The 22,479-nt window shown below is 43.2% G+C and overlaps 2 protein-coding genes across 2 annotated transcripts in view; one reads left to right on the forward strand and one right to left on the reverse strand.

The window, feature by feature from the left end:
• The first annotated feature begins 46 nt into the window (after positions 1-46).
• LOC119440428 (zinc finger protein 480) lies at positions 47-18,870 on the forward strand. Its single transcript, XM_037705337.2, has 8 exons — positions 47-696; positions 852-1,368; positions 1,754-1,968; positions 4,849-5,193; positions 6,745-6,945; positions 8,655-8,978; positions 14,192-14,519; positions 15,108-18,870. The coding sequence occupies exons 1-8, from the start codon at positions 643-645 to the stop codon at positions 15,293-15,295; spliced, it is 2,172 nt and encodes a 723-aa protein (XP_037561265.1). The 5' UTR covers positions 47-642; the 3' UTR covers positions 15,296-18,870.
• A 360-nt stretch (positions 18,871-19,230) lies between these two features.
• Positions 19,231-22,479, reverse strand: part of LOC119441849 (ATP-dependent RNA helicase DHX8-like) — a 71,096-nt gene continuing 67,847 nt past the window's right edge. Inside the window, 1 exon segment of the mRNA XM_037706485.2 lies at positions 19,231-19,940. Within this exon segment, the coding sequence (XP_037562413.1) occupies positions 19,718-19,940 (223 nt within the window). The 3' untranslated portion in view covers positions 19,231-19,717.

A 22,479-nucleotide genomic window follows, 5' to 3' on the forward strand; every position in this document is an offset into this window, starting at 1 on the left:
AATACGGCCCCTGCTGTGACAGAGCGGGCACATAACGCATCTATCTTTGATCTGCTGTCAAGTTTCCCATGTTGTTTCCTCAAAACATGGCTCGTAAGCTGTCTAGTCTAGGCTGTCCATGCGAAAGTGGTCACGTGTCGGTGGTTTGCCCATTGGTTTGCCGAAGGCGCCCAAGGTACAGCGTACTCCCAAGGGCTTTGCCGAGCGTCGGCTGCTGCAGCCGCTGCAAGAAAAGCTGTATTTGTGGCCGCGCTGCTGAGCCAGTTGCGCGCATCCGTTACCGAATTACTAGCGTTATTAAGCATCGGGAATTTGACTCTGGTTTAAGGGATGCAGACTCGTGATGCAGTCACCGAAGTATATTGTGAGCGCTTGCCAACTACAAAGTGTGTTGTGATGTGATCCTTGGTGCGCTAGTGCATTTTTATTTCTCGTAAGCGACGATTGGTGCCGTGTGTTCTCAACGCAGGCAGGAAAATGACACAAGCACATTTCCAGAGGATTATTTCGTCTTCCGTGCCCACTATAAATTGCTTCGATTTGAAGCACGTACACCGTGAGATGTTTCAAAAGGACCTTTACCCAGAAGTGAATTTAGTCTAGAAAGTATCCCGAGTGCTACTACTATGCAAGAAACGAACCATGCCTGCGGTCGAAGTTCGAGAAGAAAAAGAAAAATGCAACAGGCTGTTGGAGGTAACTGCGTGCTGGGTTTTCGCTGTTGTGACTAATCGCGTAGCGTGATGAAAAGCCCGTTCGTCATCCTGACCTGGGCGCGCGAGTCATATACGCTAAATCACTGAGAAATCCCCCCCCCCCCCCCCCCCTCCCTTCTTTGCTTGTTTATTCAGGTCTTCGACGATGTGCACGCTTTCCTATCCGATCAAGTCATTCGCTCAATCCCGGAGAGCATCGAGGTGTTTTTTCGGGACAATGGAGTCCCGGGAAAACTTAGCGAAGACGTTTCGGACGCCTGCTTGCGGTACATGATCCACGGTTCGTTCGTCGACATCCTCGCGGCACGCAAGATACTTCAGAAACACCTGCTGCAACAAGACGCAGTCGACCTGCCAGTGCAGCAAGTCGCCGAAGCCGATGAAGTTGTCCTCTCAGAAGCGTTTCAGGACCACTACGTTGATGTGGCGTCACACGAGGTCATTGGCGCCAATGTCATTGAAGACTGCCCCGAACTGGCCGCAGAGGAAGATGCCTTCTGTTCACCCAGTGAAACAACACTTCTTGTCAATGTTGTTGCCGAAAGTGGCACGTGTAGTGAATTTTGTTCATCCGACCTTCAGCACACATTTGACCAAATCGGGGCCGTTGCGAGTGAGGTTGGACGATGCCTCCTTGGAAAAGGAGCCGCAGGTAACTTTATGACGTGTCAGTAAGCAGTAGGGTTTCCCCTTGGGCTTGTTGGTTTTCCATTAAGAACGTGTAGCATTGCACATAAAAAATCTGGAAAAAAGAAGGAACATGGTTTACACAAATAAAGTGCTTCGTGTTTGTAAACCGTGTTCCTTCTTTTGTCAATATTTTTAATGTGCAATGCTACATGGTAAGCACATTCGTAAGCAGTCGTGCCCACTTGTGACAACAACAAATCCTCTGTTATTAGAATTAAGACAGCGCAACTGATGGAATTTGCGCGTGGCAATGGCAAGTGTCTCATAAGTAAGGTCCATTCGTTCTGTCTGCACTTAATAATGAACTGGGGTGCATGAGGTGCTGCCTTTTGCGTTTAATTTGCCAGTTAAAAATGGCAGCATCTGCACTTCACCATTCTTTTCACAGTGCAGGCTTCGTGGACGACGATTTCACACCATTCCCTGCAGGGCAGAACGTGCCGAATTCATTCGGCACGAACAAGAATCGGCACAGAGCAGTTGTGAACTAGTTCACGAAATGCTGGGCAAATCGGATGGTCGTCATGCTTTCGAGCTGGAGGCCCCCAGCAGTGCCCGCAATGTTGGTGCATTAGAGATACTCCCAAGACTTACCAAGTTCACATTTGCAGACTAATGAATCATTCTGAGCAAACACACTATACATTTTCACAGGGGTAATAAAGACAAGTCATCACTTGTGCAGCCGCATAATTTCCAGTTTCTAGCTTTTTTTCTCATATTTATCGCCGTCAAATATGTTACTCTTGGCTGATGTTTGTGGCAGAATGCTTGACTGCAGGGTGAACTCTGCACCGTGTCTGTCGATCACTTACTGCAAAATGCAATCTAACTGAGACCTTCATGAAAGTTGCTGTCATAGACTCCTTGGTGCTGGGTGCAATACGTTGATATTTGTAAAAAAAATAATTTGGTGGCGATTTAACTGCACATGCGAGAGAAATGCGTTAGCATTTCAGTAACCTCTTTAAGGTCCCGTATCCGCAATTTAAACTGCGTTCACCACATTGCAAAGTTGTTCAGGAGCTCACTCCGGCACACATTCTACATCTTCGATGAGCAAAGTGCACTGACGGTGGTTCAGAGCAGACCAACATCAGTTGCACTATATATACACACACACACACAAACAGACACACTCTCTCCTAAGCTCTCCCAATCCCCTCTCTGCTTCTAACATGACCACACGCATTAAAGAATGTTTGTGGGCATAAATTTAACTGCTGTGTGACTGACAGTGCATGCGCACACCAACTACAGCTACCTATCTTTTGTGTTCATTTTTGGTCAACACAGCAAATGGCACCGACTAAACGAGGTACAAGCAGGATACAACCGATGGCTCTTGTCTGTAGTGTTTTCTATGTTGAGCAAGAACCAAGAAGCCCAACTTCGTACCCTCATTAATCTTTGGCTTGGTTTTAGATGTTATATAATTTGGGCCGTGAAATCATTAGCTCATATTTGGGGAGAAATCAAACATTATTCAGGAGCTGTTGCAGAACTCGAATTTATTAGTTTTTTTTTTCTTTCTTTCTTCTTCTTCTGGGGTCGCCATGCGTTTAGCAAGCAACAATAGAGCTTTGTCTGCTAGTATGTTAAATGTGCAGCCTTGCGTATAAAAATTTAGGCATGTCTTGGTGGCACCCCTGAAATAAGTGCACTTTGCAGTCACCTATATGTATGTCTGATCTCAGGAAGTCTTGGTGGCACCCCTGAATTAAGTGCACTTTGCAGTCACCTATATGTATGTCAGGTCTCAGGAAGTCGGTAAGAATTATATTCATTCAACAATTTGTTGACCAGACCTTGGTGACCTGGTTTCAGCAGCCGCTATACAAACTGTAAGCTTAATTTCCTGTTTACAGCAGGCATTGCATGCTCTTGTAGGGAGCCATGTGTTCAAACAAAACAGAGATCTTCAAGACATTCACATTGTTGTGGAGAACAATTTTCAATTCTTTTTTTTTTCTTCTTTTTTTTTGCAGTTTGATCAAGGTAGTATGTTCATCATTCCAGTATGCTGTCTACTAAGATCACATTCCTCACTATACTCTTGATTTGCATATTTGAGCACTTTTTTTGTACAGTTCACCTATTTGATTACTGTTTTCTGGAAGGCAGCTTCATAGTGAGGAGTTGTGAATTGGACCTAGGTGTTTTAAAACCTACTCGGCTGATAGAAAGCTGACAGAAATTGCCTTTACCAAAAAATGAAAGGCCCTACTTTATCATGTCCCCAAAGCTGTTGTTTCGCAGCTGATTCTGTGTATTCAATATTTCGTCCCCTAAAAAATCTACAAGTCACAGTTTCTAGGTCTGTGTTAAGAGCAGACCTAGAAAGTGTAGAAACTGTAGATCTTGTATTGCTGATTTGCATTTTCTAATTAAAATTTTCTTTTTAATTTCTTTTTTTTTTTACTTATTGAAAATGCTTGGATAAAACTAACAAATCTTGCGTAGTGGTCAAGTTCATTTTGAGCGGCCTTGACTTGCTGCAAATGGGTTAGGTATAATGTACACATGCACTACCTCTGTGAACTCATGCAAGCACACACTGTTGTAGTTGCCTAACATATATAATAAGGAGAGTAAGCTCTAACTCCTTTCTTAAATTGTTATTGATAAAGATGTAACTAATTGAAAAATATTTCTGGTGCATTGAGCTTACCATGAAGGGACAGTAAAATTTTGCTTTCCTTTGCCACTGCATAGAACATACTTTATTGCTTTTATTTATACCAAGCAGTGCTCATCTTAGCGTTCATGCAATTAAACTAAGAATATTTATTGTAACTTAACGTAGTAAAACCTCACTATGGTTGAGTTATTGTTTTGTAAATGCTCTCTATGTGTGCACAGACTTCATGAGATGTGCCGCTCACCCACAGTGGTAACTTGGCACTCGCATTGCACTGCTGAGCTCGATGCCATGGGTTCAATCCAGGCTGCGGCGGCCACGTTTCGACGAGGGTGAAATGGAAAAAAGCTTGTGTATTTAGAATTAGGTGCATGTTAAAGAATTCCAGGTGGTCAGAATTAATCCAGAGTCCCCCACGACGATGTGCCTTATAGTAATCGTATTGTGGTTTAGGCAGGTGTTCCCAGATTTTAATTGCAAGTTTTGAGTCATTCTGCTCCTTAAGCATAAGATTGTGGGCCCGATATCTGGCTCTGGACATTTCGACAACAATGAAGTGTAAAAAAATGATATGGTACTCATGCTTGATTGCACTAAAAGGGATCATACTTGGCCAAAATGAGTCTCGAGCTCTACTGTAACCTTTGTGATAGGCCATGCATAACTTGTACACATGTGGTTATTACGACATGCTTCCGTGTGTCGATGACCAAACTGAATGGACTGGTGACCTCAAAGGGTAGAGCAGTTCACGTCAATAACCTGATTGCTTTTCTGCACCTCCTGACCCCTTTTACACAGCAGGCTAGCTGTGACCCAATTGCAATGCCGAATCCAGTTGTCATTGAGATCCACTGCTCAAAACTGGAGGACGCCATGCTGAATCTGCCTTTGGACCTTCCCTCGTCCCAAGAAAATGTGGTGGAGCAGTTCATGGAAAACCCGACAGGTGTGACCGACACTTGTATGACAGAGCAGACCGTAGAGGATAATGAAGACAATGTGCCCTCTGAGCAAGTGACAGAAGTTCAGAAGCAGAAGCGAAACTATGAAGAAGTCACACCATTCAAGTACTTCTGTGAGCTCTGCTCATTCAAGACAAAGCGCAACAGCCACTACCTGAAACATATCAAGATACATGAAAAGGTGTTGTAGCGAATGTGACTTTTATCTTCTTTCTATCATAAGCTAGCTCGGCGAATCATTGTCGCAATTGACTGGGTATGTTCAAATAGCAATATTCTAACTGAATTCTGAATACAAATCGTGTAGAAAAATGGCCTTTAAATATAGAATGAAATACCAAATATTTTGCTGTTTCCAACTGCATACAGAGATTGTGAGGAGTCCCATTAGGTAAAAAAAGGCTTTATTTAAAATATCTCGTATATATAATGGCATTAACAACTGGATGTTCAGTTGGCTGAGCAGACTGTAAATGAAGATTAACCGAACGGTAATCTGCTGCGCCGTAACGATGACAGTAGTGAGACAAAAGAACATTACATCACCAGACACACAAAAAATGTTGTTTGTTGAAGCTGCTAAGCATAATACTCAGCACTGCACATTGGTTTAAAGGGATGCAGACATGACGAGATTGGCCAAATAAAAATAGCTTTGCCCAAATCAAGACAACTCGTTGGCTGCCTAAAGGTGAGGCATTCTTATTGAATCATTGGAAATTATTTTGCAGAATCTAGTTGATCCAGACATTCACTCAGGAACTTTGCTTTGTAGCAACCGCAACTATCGTGCAGTGAAATCATTCATAACAGTCGCTGCTTGCTTCAGTCTTTTTCTCTGTAGATTCCGATAAGTGTTGCTATTTCTTTTATTGAAAAAGAAACAAATAAACCGATTTTTGAATCGAACAGAAAATATTGTTTGATTCATAATGTAAACTGTCGTTGAAAAGAAAAGTGTACAACCAGTGCATTTTACCGGTGCTAACATACGGGGCAGAAACTTAGAGGTTAACAAAGAAGCTCGAGAACAAGTTAAGGACTGCATACAGAGCGATGGAACGAACCATGTTAAGCCTAATGTTAAGAGACGGGAAGAGAGCGGTGTGGATCAAAGAGCAAACGGTGATAGCCAATATTCTAATTGACATTAAGAGAAAAAAATGGAGCTGGGCAGGCCATGTAATGCGTAGCATGGATAACCGGTGGATTATTAGAGTTAGAGAATGGATACCGAGAGAAGGGAAGCGCAGTCGAGGACGGCAGAAAACTAGGTGGGGTGATGAGGTTATAAAATTTGCAGGTGCAAGTTGCAATCAGCTAGTGCAAGACAGGGGTAATTGGAAATCGCAGGGAGAGGCCTTCGTCCTGCAGTGGACATAAATATAGGCTGCTGCTGATGATGATAACTTTTTAAATATTCGCATAGCCCTACAGTTGACTTACACCAGAGTCCTTTAATACTTTCTTTTTTAAAAGACTCCGCTTATGTCTTGAAATCTTAGGTCAAGACCTAACCATCTACCTAGTAGCATTGGGATTATAATTTGATTAACAAAGCTTTAGAACAGCTGCATTTGCTAACCCGGCCAGGCATGCTAACTTTGTACTTTGGTTTATTTTTTCAGGATTAATGCCAATCGCTCTTTGCTGAGCAGCTCTTTTTCTGTGTTTAGAGGCTGTAGGCTGTGCTAAGTGGTATTAATGATGCATGGTTTTGTCTTGGTGGCAGGTGACCACACTGCACAGCTGCGACAAGTGTTCCTTCACTACAATGCGTCTAGGCCACTTGAGGAGACATGCATCCACGCACAGCAACCACCTTCATCGCTGCACCCATTGCAGCTACACAACTGATGACCAAAAGTTGCTGCTGCGGCATAACCGCATGCGCCATTACCGGACTAAGCGCTCCCGAGGGGCACCAGCCAAGGTATGGAGCAACAGTTGCATTCTCTCTACTTTCTGCTTAGTTTCAGCCTCAGTAGCATGTGTGATCTAGGTCTTTTCGTAGTTAAAGAGAACATTTGAGAAATAGCACTATAGTGCAGTAGTACTATTCCGGACAATATATACAGGGTTTCCTACTTAAAGGGTAACCCTGTTAAGTTATGGACAATAGGGCAGGCTGGTATGAAATTATTTATCAAAACACAGTTGAGCCTTATGCTCCATTTTGCAGAAGGTGCCATCAAGCACACAAATAGACATCAGTATCTGGATCTTGTATGTCATATTTCGTATAGCAAATTCTCCAGTGCAGATTCTCCAGAACCCATTGTTTTCACAGAGAGCATTCTGCTCCATGAAATGGTCATGCATGTCAAAGGGTTTTACTTCCTAAGTCAATTACTTGTGCCAGATGGCTGTTTATTCATATGAGCAGATGGTAGCATGTCGCAGCCTGGTGTCTTCTCCACTCCACATCTGCAGTGTTGCTTTCTCTCTCCCTCTGTGTGTATGCTTGCACGCACTGTAATTTTTGTCACAGTGAGACAGAAAAGATTGGGGCCACCTTCAAGTGAGACATGCAGCACCAAAAGAGAGAACTGCAGGACTTATGGCCATACCGTGCAGGTTAGGTGTACAATAGTGTCGCTTTGTAATGGTTGATGTTAGCATTTGACTGACTATAAGCACCTCAGGCATGGTGCCAGTGTTGTCTTGTTTTAATTAGCCACACGTGTTGTTTTGTTATGTCTTGTTTAATTATGGGGGGTAGAACACGGAACTTTTGTTAACGGGGTTTAGCCGGTTTTATTAAGCACTGGGGTACAAGAATAGTTGTGCCTACATGGTGGTAGGAATGTAGAGTGTGTAGGTATGAGGGTGTCAAGAAGCCGGAAGGCTAGGTGCAATTTGATATTTCGTTTGCTTGAAGTTCACAAAGGAGAAGCAGGGTTACGCAGATGCAGGATTCAGAAGGAGCACTCTGCCAGCACACGAGATGGTGGCGCCATCTCTCGATACTTCTTGCAACACCTGTTGCAATCAAAGTTTTCAATTAGAGCGCCTGGTATACATGACTCTTCAAGCTACACCTCTGGCCGGTTTCCAATCAAATTTTGCACAGAGATAGCGTTTTGCAGTGGGTTCAGTTTAATATCACGTTTGTGAGCATTACTTGCCTGTTTTGTTGACAATAAAGCTGAAATGCACATTGTCTGTTAACCTAGCCAGCCACTAAATGAAATGTCAGTTTACTTGCAAGAGAATGGCGGCGCTGCTATAGTGAAACACAGCTTTCATTATAATGATGACAAATGGCACCACTATGCTGTTGCAGTGAAATCAGTATTTCTTGAGTGGCGTCCTAGAAGACGACGTGCGCTTTGGCTTTGTTGTGAATGAAACGGAAAAGTAATGCTTGCATTCATGCTATGAAACTGAACCCACTGCAAAATGCTACCTCTGTGCGATATATGGGCAGAAATGAGACAGCAGTTCAGCTAGAAGAGTCATGTACACCTGGCCCTAACTATTTATGCAACACTCAGGACATGCTTGCTTGCCACTCACATCATCTTGCTAGCCCACCCTTCGTCTGCTACTGCATTGCATTTCAAAGTGAGTGGTCCTAGGCATTTAGGAGAAAAACATGCATTTTTGACTTTGTAATGTGACCTCTGTGTTGCATTGCAGCCCATGGAATGCCCCCATTGCAACTACCGTACCACGCGGCCACTGCTACTTGCCAGGCACCGTCAGCGCCATGCAGGAGACAGTGGGACACTTCAGAGCAGTGCGCCCTTGCACCAGTGCACCCAGTGTGGCTATCAGACACATCGCAAGGAGCACCTGGTGCGACACCGAGCCAATGTTCATGGAGGAGCGCGCCCATTCCTTTGCCACCGCTGTGGCAAAGCCTTCAAGCGGGCTGATGCCTTGCGCCAGCACCATCTGACACACGCTGGCCCCAATGAGGGTGCCCCTCCAGCCTCTTTTCCGTGCCCACAATGCCACAAGGTGGGTGCTGTCCGCATCTAGTGCTTAATGCCAAATGTAACTGTGTTGTTGAAAGTAAGGCTTATTAAATCACAACTCCTCAGCTATCAGTAATCTGCTTGGAGCGTACTGAAAGATAAAATACTTGCACTAATTTCGGAGCACATACCATCAACATTTCTAACTGCCAAACGTCGGAAAGATAAACCATGGATCACCTCCGAAATCCGACAACTCCTTAGAAGAACACGCTGTCTTTTTCAGAACCTCAGAAAAAGCAAAATGCCAGTTCCTTCTGAAAAATTATTTTCTGTCCAGCAAATTTGTAAAGCGAAAATTAGTGAAGCGAAGCGTCACTTTTTCAGTACTTTAGATGCAAAGATTCTAAACAATGACAAAATCATATGGAAGCTTGCCAAAAAAACCAGGAAAGAGAAAATTGGTATACAATGCATCACGTCTGACAATGGCACGATAACAAATGATGAATTGATAGCCACTGCTTTCAACGACTATTTCAGGTCCGCCTTTTCTGCTAATTTCGCAATGAACAATATTACGTTACCGGCATGCGCCTCAGTTCTTCAGGAAATGCTCGATATCACTTTATCAATTCATGGTATTTTTCAAATCCTTACCAGCCTAGACACAAACAAAGCGACAGCTCCTGACGGCATACCCAATCGCGTGCTGAAAGAATGTGCTAGCTCTCTTAGTAATCTTCTTTTCACAATGTATATGACGTCACTATCTGAAGGAATCATGCCGGACGAATGGAAATTTGCTCATGTGGTTCCTGTCCATAAGAAAGGACCAAAAAATAACTTGGAATAATACCGCCCAATTTCTCTCCTATGTGGCGCTTCGAAAATTATGGAACACATCGTATACAGTAACCTAATAAGGCACCTGAATTCGCAAAACTTCTTTTATGCAGGTTTTCGCGCCGGATTTTCTTGTGACACACAGTTAACGGAATTTTCTTTTGACATAACAACTGCATTAGATCAAGGTACTAGCGTTGACTGCTTGTTTTTAGATTTTAAAAAAGCATTTGATCGGGTACGACATGATTGTATAATACACAAACTTCAGCATTTAAACATTCCCGCTGACCTAATGAACTGGTTAAAAAACTACTTCGTAAATCGCAGACAGATAACAGTGGTAAATGGATGTTGCTCATCACCTGTTCCAGTCACGTCCGGAGTACCGCAGGGGTCTGTTCTGGGCCCGTTATTATTTCTTATTTTTATTAACGATATTGGTAAAAACATCCAGTCCAACCTACGATTGTACGCAGATGACTGCGTTGTTTACCGCTCGATAAACAATCCAAGTGACATCAAAATTCTTCAACAGGACCTTAATAAAATTTCGAACTGGTGTGCTACTTGGTGCATGACCCTAAATGAATCAAAATGCAACTACGTGTGCTTTTCTAGGAAAAAAACTGACGTTTGCCATTCTTACAGAGTGAACAACTCAACCATTCCGAGCGTAACAGGGGCCAAGTACCTCAGCGTTCACTTCTCAAGCGATCTTACTTGGCAGGATCACATTGCTGAGATTGCCGCTAAAGGGAATAACACACTAATGTTTTTGGCTCGAAATTTTCACCCCTGTCCTCTTGCAACTAAGAAGTTATTATACACGACATACGTGAGGCCTATTCTTGAGTATGCGTGCACGATATGGGACCCTTATCAGGACACCCTTAAATACATTCTAGAGCGCGTACAAAGCCGAGCGGCACGCTTTATCACTGGGAACTATCGCAGATCTAGTAGCGTCACAGAAATGAAAATACGCCTAGAGGTTTCGACGCTAGCCGAACGCCGGCGTTGCTTGCGTCTCAAATTTTTTCATAAGATTTTTCACAACAATACTGGCATTAATAAATCAAAATACATGCTTAACCCACATTACATATCCCATCGCCGTGAACACACATTAAAAGTAAGGCCAATAAAGTCGAGAACGAACTTGTTAAAATATTCTTTTTTCCCCAAAACCATCAATGAATGGAACGCTCTGCCTGAGGACACCGTTTCTAAAACATCAAATTCAGACTTTTACAGTGAACTGCTTGCCATGTGATCAGTTCGTGTGTTTTGATGTTATTCTTTTTCTCGCGTTTGCTGGCCTACTATATATATTTATGAGAGTGTATATGTGCGTATGTGTGTTTATATATGTATATGTGCACATGTATGTGTATACATGTACATATAGTCCTTTTCTTTCTTTTTTCTTTTTTTGATTTGGAGATAGTTATGCTGCCTGTACTGTATTATTCGTCACCGTGTTCTTTTTGTTATGTAACCTTAATTACTACTGTTTTGCATTTGTATTATTTCCCCCCCACTGTAATGCTCTCTGAGCGAATGTGGGAATGTATAATAAATAAATAAATAAATAAATAAATGCAAGTCCTTGGTACAGTAACAGCAAGGCCTGCAGCACGTTATCGTGCTACTAATGCAGAAGTGTACGTATTTGGAGTGGTTCGTTCATGACTTCAAGCAGGAAAGCATTGCAAAGAACAGGACATGAGGAATTTGTCCGCCACTTTCTCACGTCATGTCCATCGCACTGTTTTCCTGCCAGACTCTGATGTGGCATTATGTGTGTTCTGGCAAAGCTGTGGTGATCTTGTTATTAATCAACCTGTACAAATCTTATGGCAACACTTCACCTGTGCACCAGCTTTGGCCGTTATCTCAATTCCATCTGGAATGCCACAGTCGACTTCATGAGTGGACCAACGAAATTGACAAAATTACCTGGTTGGTTGAATTAAACAAGATGCAGAAAAAAAGCATCAAGACACATGGCTAATTCATTGGCAGTATTTGCCTGATTCAAACACCCCCCTTAATCAAATGCGCACCCGCTTTCCATGTGTCCAAATTTGCAAACTGATGTAAAGATAACATTACAGCAAAAAGAAAAGTGGGGCACTAGTCTAATATTTCTTGCACAACGTTAGCTTCGCCGTAATACATCCGTGTTGTGCGGTAAAACACAAACACCGCAAAGGTGGTTTTGATTCCGTATCCGATTGCACCGCGCAAGCAATTTTCAACCTAATTTTCTTGGAAAGAAATATGTGCATTGGAATCGGGTAAACACCGTAATCAGACATTGTGAGTTACGGTTATTGCTTGAAAATTTACCTAAGGCAGGCCAAAAATAGGCGTTTTCGATGGGAGATGATGAGTGTTCCAACGCATTCACCGTCCTCTAAGCTCTGCCAAGACAGATGCTGTCACTAAAGGGGTTGCTGGGGACACCATATCGGTTCAGGCCCGTGCTGAGCAGTCAGGTATGAATGATCTGTCGAAGGACAATTTTAGGATGAAAATAACGCAAGATTGGGCCCATAGAAACGAATGAGCACTGGCCTGGACCTTCAGTCTCAATCAAATTAACTGAAAAATGGAATTAACTGGAGTCGAATTACTGGAAGTTTACTGTATACTGTGTTAAGCTGGGGAAGGGCCCATAATAGTAGCCATTGTAAAAAGAATCTGCAGTGTATTGCTGCTGCATGCGACTGCTGTGGATAAGGGAAAAGGCTGGGTTTTTTGTAGGGTCATCATGGGGTTTGGAACAATAAAGAAAGAAAATCAGTGGGTGGTACGTGAAGAAAAGCGATACAGTTAAACCTCGATATAACGCAGTCGGTAAAATCATTGATTTGCTTCGTTATATCGAAATTTCATTGTGTTGAAATTTTACCTTTTATGCAAGTAAGTACAGTTGGCGATCAATTTTTTTTGCATGGAAGGGGCCACAAAATTTTCATAATGATCGGGCAATCGAAAAAGCGAATTCGAATGAGAGAAAAATTAATTTTGACGAATCTAAGGGTTGGTGATGAAAGATACAATTTCATGCCGTGTCGACGAAATCTCCACATTGGTGATATGAATTAAGTGAAGCCAGCCACATCCACTACACCTCCGCGGCTGAATTGTCCCATGGGACGACGCTATCATGAAAAGTGCCGGCGGAGGGGGGCGAATGCTTCTTCTGCCTCTCGTTTCAATGCGTCTCCAAAACTCGAGATTATGCAACCTCCAGCAGTAAATGAGCAGGAAGACGGTGCACATGATGCCACGCCATTTTGGCACACCCACTCTTTGCACGTGTGGAAGAAAACCTTGAAAACAGGGCACGGGCTGCGTATGCGTTCAGCCACGCTGACAGTTTTGCGCCGCCACAGTCGCGCTAGAAAAGGCGACACGTGCATTTGCAAGCAGTCGCTTGCAATTCAACCAATTGACTATCTGCGTTTGTTGAAGTTTGTATTTATTATCTCGGTATTCCATCGCGGCGGCAGTGAAATCTCATTATATTGAAATAGTGTATAAACATACATTATATTGAGGTTCTAAATACATAGTGTTCTATGGAAGAGAAGTTATAACAAGTTAAATACTCCATTATATTGAGAATTTCGTTATATTAAAGTTCGTTATATCGAGGTTTAACTGTATATCCCAGGCTGCTCTGGCATGTGGCAGAGGTGGGTGTTGTGTGAACAGGAAGGTTACTGAAAGAATGAGGTCATAAGAGGAAGGACATTAATGAGAATTACTATCCATCTTTGTTTCTTGTTCAGTGGAGGGGGTTTGTGCATTTTATGTTGTGCTATCGCATCCCGCAACACCGGCAAAGCTTTTTCTGCATAGTGAGAGTGGCGACAGCAGCATCACGTCAACCTTAATTGTTTCATTGCGGCAGATTAGGCCACATGGGCATTAACCATTACAAAATTTTTGCCATTCTTTTCCTTGAAAGGACTTCACCGTCTTCGTCTTTTGTTTCCATTGCCACTGCCTTCACAGCCTAACACCATTTTATGCTGAATTTTATTTTGTTTACTGTTGAATGTTAGAGCTGCCCGATTTGTCTGCTGTCCTAGACATTCCCCTTCTGTTGCCTCACTGCTGCGTGACTATAGGACATGGAACAAGATAAACAGGAGTGGTGACTGTCTGCACCGTATATTTTTTTTCTTGTGTTTCATTTCGTCCAATAACAGTGGATTTTGATTAGATATTGGACTGACAGTCCAATACACTACTGTCATCACCTCTTTATGTATTAGCTCAGAAGCGCCCCTTTCCTAATCACCATCATCTATATGCCCAGAAATGAAATTGCCATATCCACAGTTTCATAGTTGCACTGGTTGATTTTGTGATGAAACTACCATTTCCCAGGTGTTCCGGACTCACTCGCACCTCTCTGAGCACCAGGCGATCCACTCGACGGCACGGCCATTTTTGTGTGAGATATGCGGCTCAGCTTTCAAGACACGATCAGTGCAACGCAAGCACGTTCAGTCGGTTCACAACAATCCACGGGCATTCTGCTGCAGCTGCTGCACCAAGAAGTTCAACACTCAATATGCACTAAAACGGCACCAGAAGCTTCACCAGCCATCTCAGCAGCAACAGCGGCACCAGCAGCCAGCACAGCCACATCTACTTGCACCCCCACCACTGCCACCATCGGAAGAACAGATTCATGCTCCAACAACACTTCAGGGTAAATGCATGGCTACATCTCCTCACTTATAACTTAAAATAAGTTAACTTTCTTTCATTCGATACAGCCTTGGAGAAGCAAATTGCTTAACTCCCACTTGAATTATGATCCCGAGAAACTGTCTAAGACGTGCAGAGGTCTCACATAAGCTTCAGATAGGCATATTTTATATTTTGAATTATCGATATATAGGCATATTTTATATTTTGAATTACCTATATATCCAACTCTTTCGCGATCCCCCTCGATTTCAATATATCCGGCATTGACTATAGTACATTTTATAGCTTTCTTTCTTTTTATTAATTTCATCATCATGGGCAGTCTCACTGCTTCGGGGTGTTCTACTTTTTTTCATTCTGCATTGAGTAATAATAAAAATAATAATAACTTTATTTTATTGCATAAAACAGAGTGCAGGGTCACCAAAGCCACTGGGAGGCTTGTATGGTGAAGCTCGGCAGTGTTAGAGCAGTTTACAGGTTACAAAGAAACAGGTTAAAAGATGTAACACTACGTCTAATAAAACAGGCTATGATTGCCATTGATTCATGTCTTTTTTTTTTTTCTTTTTCTTTAACATGCCAGACGTTCTTGGAAGCACGGCTCCTGCCATGTCTGGACCAGTGGCCGAGGTGCCTGGCCTGGAGCATGTCATAACGGCCGTGCCCATTCAAGACACCTGCGACGTCATTGGACAGATCTCAACAGCCATGCTGCAGCCTGCAGAGACGGCAACCCTGCTGTACCTGACAAACCCTCTGCCACCATTCTGAGCACAAAGAAGAGATTCCCAAATGGAATGATCGTTGCAAAAAAAAATGTGGCGTGCTTCGTGAATCTCAAAGCAGCTATGTATAATAGACAGTGAACAGTGGCTACACCACAGGCTGCAGTGATGACAGATTGGTGATTGAAATTGACATGCATGTTGTGATTTATGCGTGGGCTTGAAGTGACACTGTATTAGGTGGATGTCTGTGAAACTTCACTTTACTTTCTGAAATGATTTCAATTATCAAAAAACTCGGTGCATAAGGCAAAGAAATTCTGCCTTGCGGTGTACGTGTGGATGCGCTCCTCATTGAAAGGTAGGTCTTCATTATCGCCTTCTCATGTATAATTGTTGCTTGTACTCTGACATGAACCACAATGAGTGCCCCATGAGCCATTGTTGCTTCTAGCACATTGATGTTCCCATGGCCAGTTTTCATAGGAGTAGTCCTAGGTTCGATATCTGTTGCAGTGCCTTCTTTTCTTTGAGCTCTTGTATTTTACTCTCATTGCAACATGATTATTTCTTGTTGCAACAAGGACACAGCTGGATAGCTTTGGCATGTACTGTGGCATTAAACAGCTGTCTGTTGTAAAAAAATAAATGTAGGTGTCACTTTGTAACTTTCAAGGTTGCTTGAATTGCTGCTTTTTGTAAAATTTCATTTGATGTGCTTGACATATAAAGCATTGGCCATTTGTTCTTGCATAGAAGGATCGCGAGGGGCAGCGCGAGGGTGACGCATGGGCGCGATTCACAAGAGCTGCCGCAGACAGACCTCGGCCAATGCCTCGGCTCATGCAGCACTTAAATTTGTTTGCATACAGACGACAAGCACTACCCATCGTCACCGCAAAGACCGTCTTGCGTGGCACTATGCTTTTCCTCTCATTGTTTAAATTTTGCTATACCCTCCTCCTCCGCTTTCCTCCTCACTATCGCTGTCTCATCTCCCGCAGCGCTCCGCATTCGCTTTAATCCTTCATTCGCTCGGTTACGAGGGCCAACGTCGACGCTTGCCGCAGGAGCGGCGGAAGAGCTGCGCTCTAAAAAGGACAATGTAGATCAAGTTTTCCAGGTGAATTTTCGCCGTCAGCGTAGCCGTTACACACGCCATGATATTAGGCAGTTTAAGCATAGAGAAAGAAATTGTTTAATCCCGATATGGCTAGGAGATGCTACATTGTTCAAATTCCAAAGTTGCTCTGATCAGGTTTTATGGTATTGATTGAATTATTCCTCAGAATTTGTGTTTTACAATTGCAGCGCGCAATAAACAGTCATGAAAATTTCATTCACAGCGTATGCCTTTTATCTTGAATGTTCTCATACATTTTTATTTTAAATCTTCTCATGCAATAAAAAATGGCTCACAATCTGTAAGGCATCATGCAGTGCTCTTTAGGCCAGCACTGTGGTTAGGTGGCTACAATATAACTGGTAAATTCACATGGCACCGGCCCGATGCTATTACAGGCCCAACACGTAGTGCTAAAGCTTCCAAGGGTGCCATAAATTTTGTCGCTTCGACTATTTGTGCCGACAAAAATTGGCACATTAAAATTCTCTGAATACGTCTGATGAGGTTAGCCGATTGAATGCTTTGAAAAAAGAAGAAAATTGTACCAAATTTACCGGAACGTTTTTCCGCTGAATTTGTACAGCTTTTTTTTCTGAATAAAACGGCACCATTATTTCAATTAAATGGGGTTCTTGTACTTCACTAATTGCGTAAAAAATATAGCTCGAAGATGGCTTCACCGCACAGTGTCTTGCAAAAAAGCGTTTGTCAGGGCTTGATAAACTATGAAAGAAGAGATACAAAGAAAAAATAACCTAAACGGAGCAAAAACACGTACATGAATAGTGGTTACTTTTCCACAGCTCCTAATACAGTTATTAGGCTTTCCTGGTATGGTACATTTCTAAGCAAGGCGCGGCACAGAGGCCAACTCCGCACTCACAGGCAGCCGCTAGGTCCTCCGGTCCATCCAGAGAATCGTCGTCGTCAGAATCCGCAGAAGAGAACACATCACTTTCTGTATCCGTACAAAACTCTAGAGAGCTATCGCCTGACGAGCAGTCGTCGAAGAACTTCCTTTTACACGCGCTTTCATTGCCTCGTTTCGAGGAGGCAGCCACGTTTCATGCGGCGGGATCAGAGGCGGCAATACTACAGTGCCTAGAAGTATATTCTAGGCACTGTAGCAGTACAATGAAAGCCGAGACACAAATGGCACAACATGGACAAGTGTGGCCATCTAGCGTCAAGAAACACAACTATGACGAGTATATTCGTCATCGGTCATTTTGTTACAAAATCTCATGACGACTATATATACTCGTCAATGGGAGGGAAAGGGTGAATGCAATAGATGCTCAAGGTGCATTCACGTTGCCGCCTTTGTCGTGCTGCCCCTCTGACGGCGCGTGGGTGGATCTCCATCACCATTAGTGGACCCCCAGATCGGAGTGCATTTGACTGCAAAAATGGCGAGGAAAACCAGATGCATGCACCGTCCAACACTATGCTAAATCGCCTTGGTGGCAAAGTAACGACATGAGCGTTGTGCTAACTGCTGGTGTGAGCGTTGTGCGAACGCACACCGTAAACACACTAGCATTCCTGATGAGCTGCTTTGTGTGTGTGTATGCCCTGGTCTCGGCAATAAACAAGCTAGCGTTATGTGGTATTTCAATGGGCGCTAACGCCGACGGTTTCCTCCCAATCTCATCTCGTGCACTGTTGAGGTGCAATGGCCACGGAGTCCTTGGCGGCGCTCATCACGCCAACGATATGAGACGCCAGGGTGCCGTTCGTTCTACAACTTTCTTTTTAGAGCGCAGCTCAGCTCCCGTTCCTGCGGCGAGCGTCGACGGCGGCGTAACTGGCGTAACCGAGCAAACATGCACAGCGAAAGATGAAAGCGAATGCGGAGCGCAGCGGGGGGTGAAAGACACGACAAGGAAAGCGGAGAGGGGGTATGGCGAAAGGGTGAGGAGAAAAGCGGAGTGCCGGCGGCGAGCAGGTATGCGGCCAGGGCGGAAACAAAGCGCTGGCGTGAGCTTCGGACCCACTGCGCATGCGCTGTGCTTCTACCCAGCAGAAGTTACCTTGCATGCAGCGTTGTGCCAACATATCACACCTGCATATAGTTGGGACACCGCCCAAGGAGTTCAAGTGCAACGCTAAACCTTGCTATCGCTGTCAATGCTTTACCCAATGGCCAATTTTTTATTGTGATAGCAATTATATAGACACTTAAAGCGGATGCAACGCTTATTAAAAATGGCTCTGTAATAATGGAGAGAAAAGATAGCAATTAAATTGACCGTTAGTTGTACACACGGCTAAAAGAAATACCCTTAGGAATGCCAGTCTGGAAATGTGATGTGGTACCAAATGGTGTGGAATGCAGTGCAGTTATGAACAACAGCCTCAATGAGCTAGAAAATCATTAAAGAGTCAATGCAATTACACCTACATCTCCCTCAGGCATGCAACAATGAGCAATATCATGGTGAAAACTCCGGTTTCTGTGTGAAATATGGCTTTGACTCCATGTCTATATGTCTATTTGAACAGCATATTATACCTATTACACTGGTAAGTCAAATAAGGGCCTTTGATAGAAATGTGGAATAAAAAAAAAAGCTTCTGGTAGTATACTGCACCTTGCTTCTACTTATGCAAAAAAAACCCCAAAAACAAATTCGTTTTCAGCAATTTGTTTACTTTAATCTTCATGTTTATTTCAATCTGAGTGAACACGAACGTGACCACTAGAACATGAGTGAATGTCACCAGTACCAGAAAAGGGGTCAGGTTTTCACCTTTCAAGTCATATTTACACATTTTTACATTTTGTAACATAAAGACAACACTTATGAGACAGACTAATATTTACAATGTTTTTTACATGGTCAACTAACATTTGGGAAGAAGCATACCAGAGCGATGTGCTGTACTCGTTCCGAGCTTCTATATCAGCAGTTGCAAAAGACAACCCCTGCATGTTCAGGCAGCATTTGTGTTGATCAGTCCGTCAGATGTAAGCACATGGCAAAATAAAAATTTTGAATTTTGTTTTGTGTGTGTCATTTTTGAGGGAAGTTTCTCTGGAAAGCTCTTGGGAGTCAAACGGGTCAAACTACACAAGAACACATGAAACCATAGTGAAAAATAGTCACTCCTAGAAGAGAATGGACAAGGTGTTGAGAATACAGCAACATATAACATCCCAGCAAACATACGATCAAATTGCTTTTAGTTTCTTCTTCTTAATAAAAGCATGATAAAACAAAGTACGGACCATATTTACACGACACATAGTCTATGGTTTCAATACACAACACAGATGAGAACGAAGTCGGAGCTGTTCTTCGCGCAGACCTGCGAAGTCTGCTGACGAGCGACGAATGTTCAGTTGCGTCTGCGGCGTACACGGGATATTCTCCATGCGTTGGGCTCCTCGTACTTGTTGTAGAGAGGCTCGAGGCGCAACTGCTTCTTGTGTTTGCTCAGCTTGGTTGGGTCGGCAAACTTGAAGAAGGAAGACGCAAACTCGACTAGCCACTTGGGATCAATGGTGGTCACTTCTCGCATGTACTCCTTAGTTGTCAACACCAGCTCGTAGTACACAACCCTGGCAAGAAGAAACAAAAAACAGGTGCCCAAGTCAGCTTTATCAAGAGGAAAAATAACATTTGTGGGCACATTCAAGGAACACCAAAGTGAAGTAAATATCACAAATCAACTCTTTTCTAAAAGAATAATTGCATCACTTTTACGAAAAACAGAACCCCAATAAGTTAGACAATGATGCAAGAATAAATGAAACTTCACTTCCTAAAGCATGCTCCCATATTGAGGGAACACTCAAATTTTGGATTTGAAAGACCACAGTGACTCCACGTCCTATATGTCAAACATAAAGGTGTTCTATGAGGCTGATTACAATCAACTCTGCTTGGTACACATATTTGCATTTCAGGTTCAAACTTGCAAGTGAGGAGTGATCAGTGCTTGAAAAGCAATTCAACGGCTCCCTTTAATGCTGCTCATTGGCGAGTACTATACTGCTTAAATGACAGCTGAACCTCAATATAAGGAATTATCAGATATAACAAAGTAAATATAAAATTTGTTTTGCCATGCTTTATTTCACTGGAGCACTCTACTCCTATAACAAAATAAAAAATGTGATATCCAACTTGATATCGGTTATATCAAAGCAAATTTATTTTTGTAGGTGCCTCAAAATATATATTCTGGAAAGCAAAATGTGAAATACAGTCGGTGACCGAATTTTCAGATGCCCAATTTTTTTAACTTGTGTGATCATTCGGACTTCCCTGAGGCACCGCCACCTACCCCAGCACTGGAATAAACCTCGTAATTACGATACATGATATAACGAAATAATGGATATACTAATGAAATAAGTGAAATTCTCCTTGAAATCTCCATAGAGATCAATGTACGAGAGCAAGTCACATGAAAGTGAGCCAACCCACCTCGTGCAATAATGGTTAGGTCCATTATTATCTGCGAGGCATGCATTTAGCACACAGGCATCTCTCATTTACAAAAGTGACATGCAGGTGTGAGGATAAATGTTCTTTAATGGTCTCCTACACTGGGTTGAACATGGTTGCGTGACATAATGGACGCTCCAAAAGTTGAACAGCGTGGTGTCGCAAGGTTTTTGACAGCTGAAGGTGTTTCCCAAAAAGAAACTAGTTGCAGTATGGCTGCCGTATATGGTGAAAATTGCATTTCATTGGCCACTGTGAAGCGTTGGAGCAGACGGTTCAAAGAAGGACATGAAAGTTGCAAACACGATCCACGACCGGGCCAAAACCACCGTGCATCACGCCCAACACAATTGCAAAGGTTGATGAGCTGATTAGACAAAACGGAGGATAAGCATCGATGAACTGGCAGAGGGTGTGAACATCAGTCACGGTTTGGTTCACACCATAATTCATGACCATCTTGGTTATCGGCTCTTGTGTGCGCAATGGATGCCCAAGATTTGAAACACCGCCAGAAGACAGAGAGGTTTGGCGCTGCCTCGACTCATCTGATCCAGTATCACAATGGGGTGACGACTTCTTGTCTGCAATTGTGACTGGGGACGAATCATGGTGCCACTACTACGAGCCTAAAACACGACGGCAAAGCTTACAGTGGAAACATTTGAATTAACCACCCCCAAAGAATACAAAGGCCGTCATTTCCGCCGGTGTGTTAAGTTTTTTTTTCGATCGTCAGGGGCTATTACTGATCGAATTTGCTAAACCTGGAGAGACTGTCAATCGTTTCCGATATTGTGAAACGCTGGATCGGTTGTGTGTCGCAATCAATAACAAACGACATGGAAAATTAACGAATGGGGTCATCTTGCTCCATGACAATGCCCGTCCCCACATCGCTGATGTGGTTAACACAAAACTGGCAAAGTTCAAGTGGCAAACACTGCAACATCCACCATACAGCCCAGACCTGACGCCTTGCGACTTCCATGTTTTCGGGAAATTGAAAAAACAGCTCAAGGAAATAAATTCGTGTCGGACGACGACGTGAAAGAGTCAGTTACAGACATTTTGAAGCAGCAAGGAGTTTTATGAGACAGAAATCACGCGACATGCTAGTCAGTCTGACAAATGTCTAAATGCTCATGGAGACTACTTTTAAATAAAGTACCCCGTTTGTCATATATTCACATTGGCTCACTTTGATTTGACTCGCCCTCATACTATTTAAAACCTTGTTTTAAAGAAGTGAAGTTGTTCTGCCAATGGATATAACGAACTAGATTTGTCTACGAAACCAAAAAAATACCAGACCCTTTGGCAGTGCCAAAGACCGGTACATTCATTTCTCTCTATTACTGTGGCACACCATGCAGGCTGGTGCAGCTAGGCGTGGCCTCCGAGATCGCATCGGCACCGGTGCAACCTTGGAGGCCATAAGTGGGTCAAGCCAAGCCGATATGGTGAGGTTCGTTACCTTCCTCATTCACACAGTAGAGCCAAATGAGAGCAGTGGATCAGCCTGGTTCGGATGCATAGTTAGCACAGAGTTTTGTGTGCCACGTGCTGCTCTACCACTATGGACTTTGTTCGTGTCGCAGCGTGCAAGCTGCTTTCTTTGACCGCGTCGCAATTTTGCCAGTTGCA

Source organism: Dermacentor silvarum, chromosome 2 (genome assembly GCF_013339745.2).
Source record: "Dermacentor silvarum isolate Dsil-2018 chromosome 2, BIME_Dsil_1.4, whole genome shotgun sequence".
In the NCBI taxonomy this organism is placed as follows: Eukaryota; Metazoa; Arthropoda; class Arachnida; order Ixodida; family Ixodidae; genus Dermacentor; species Dermacentor silvarum.

What these genes read in the sequence shown, in the direction of transcription:
- LOC119440428 (XM_037705337.2), top strand. Translation starts at nt 643, where the DNA reads ATGCCTGCGGTCGAAGTTCGAGAAGAAAAAGAAAAATGCAACAGGCTG. An exon ending in ATATCAAGATACATGAAAAG is followed by an intron (nt 5,194 to 6,744) that starts GTGTTGTAGCGA and finishes TCTTGGTGGCAG; the next exon opens with GTGACCACACTGCACAGCTG. An exon ending in CCCGAGGGGCACCAGCCAAG is followed by an intron (nt 6,946 to 8,654) that starts GTATGGAGCAAC and finishes GTTGCATTGCAG; the next exon opens with CCCATGGAATGCCCCCATTG.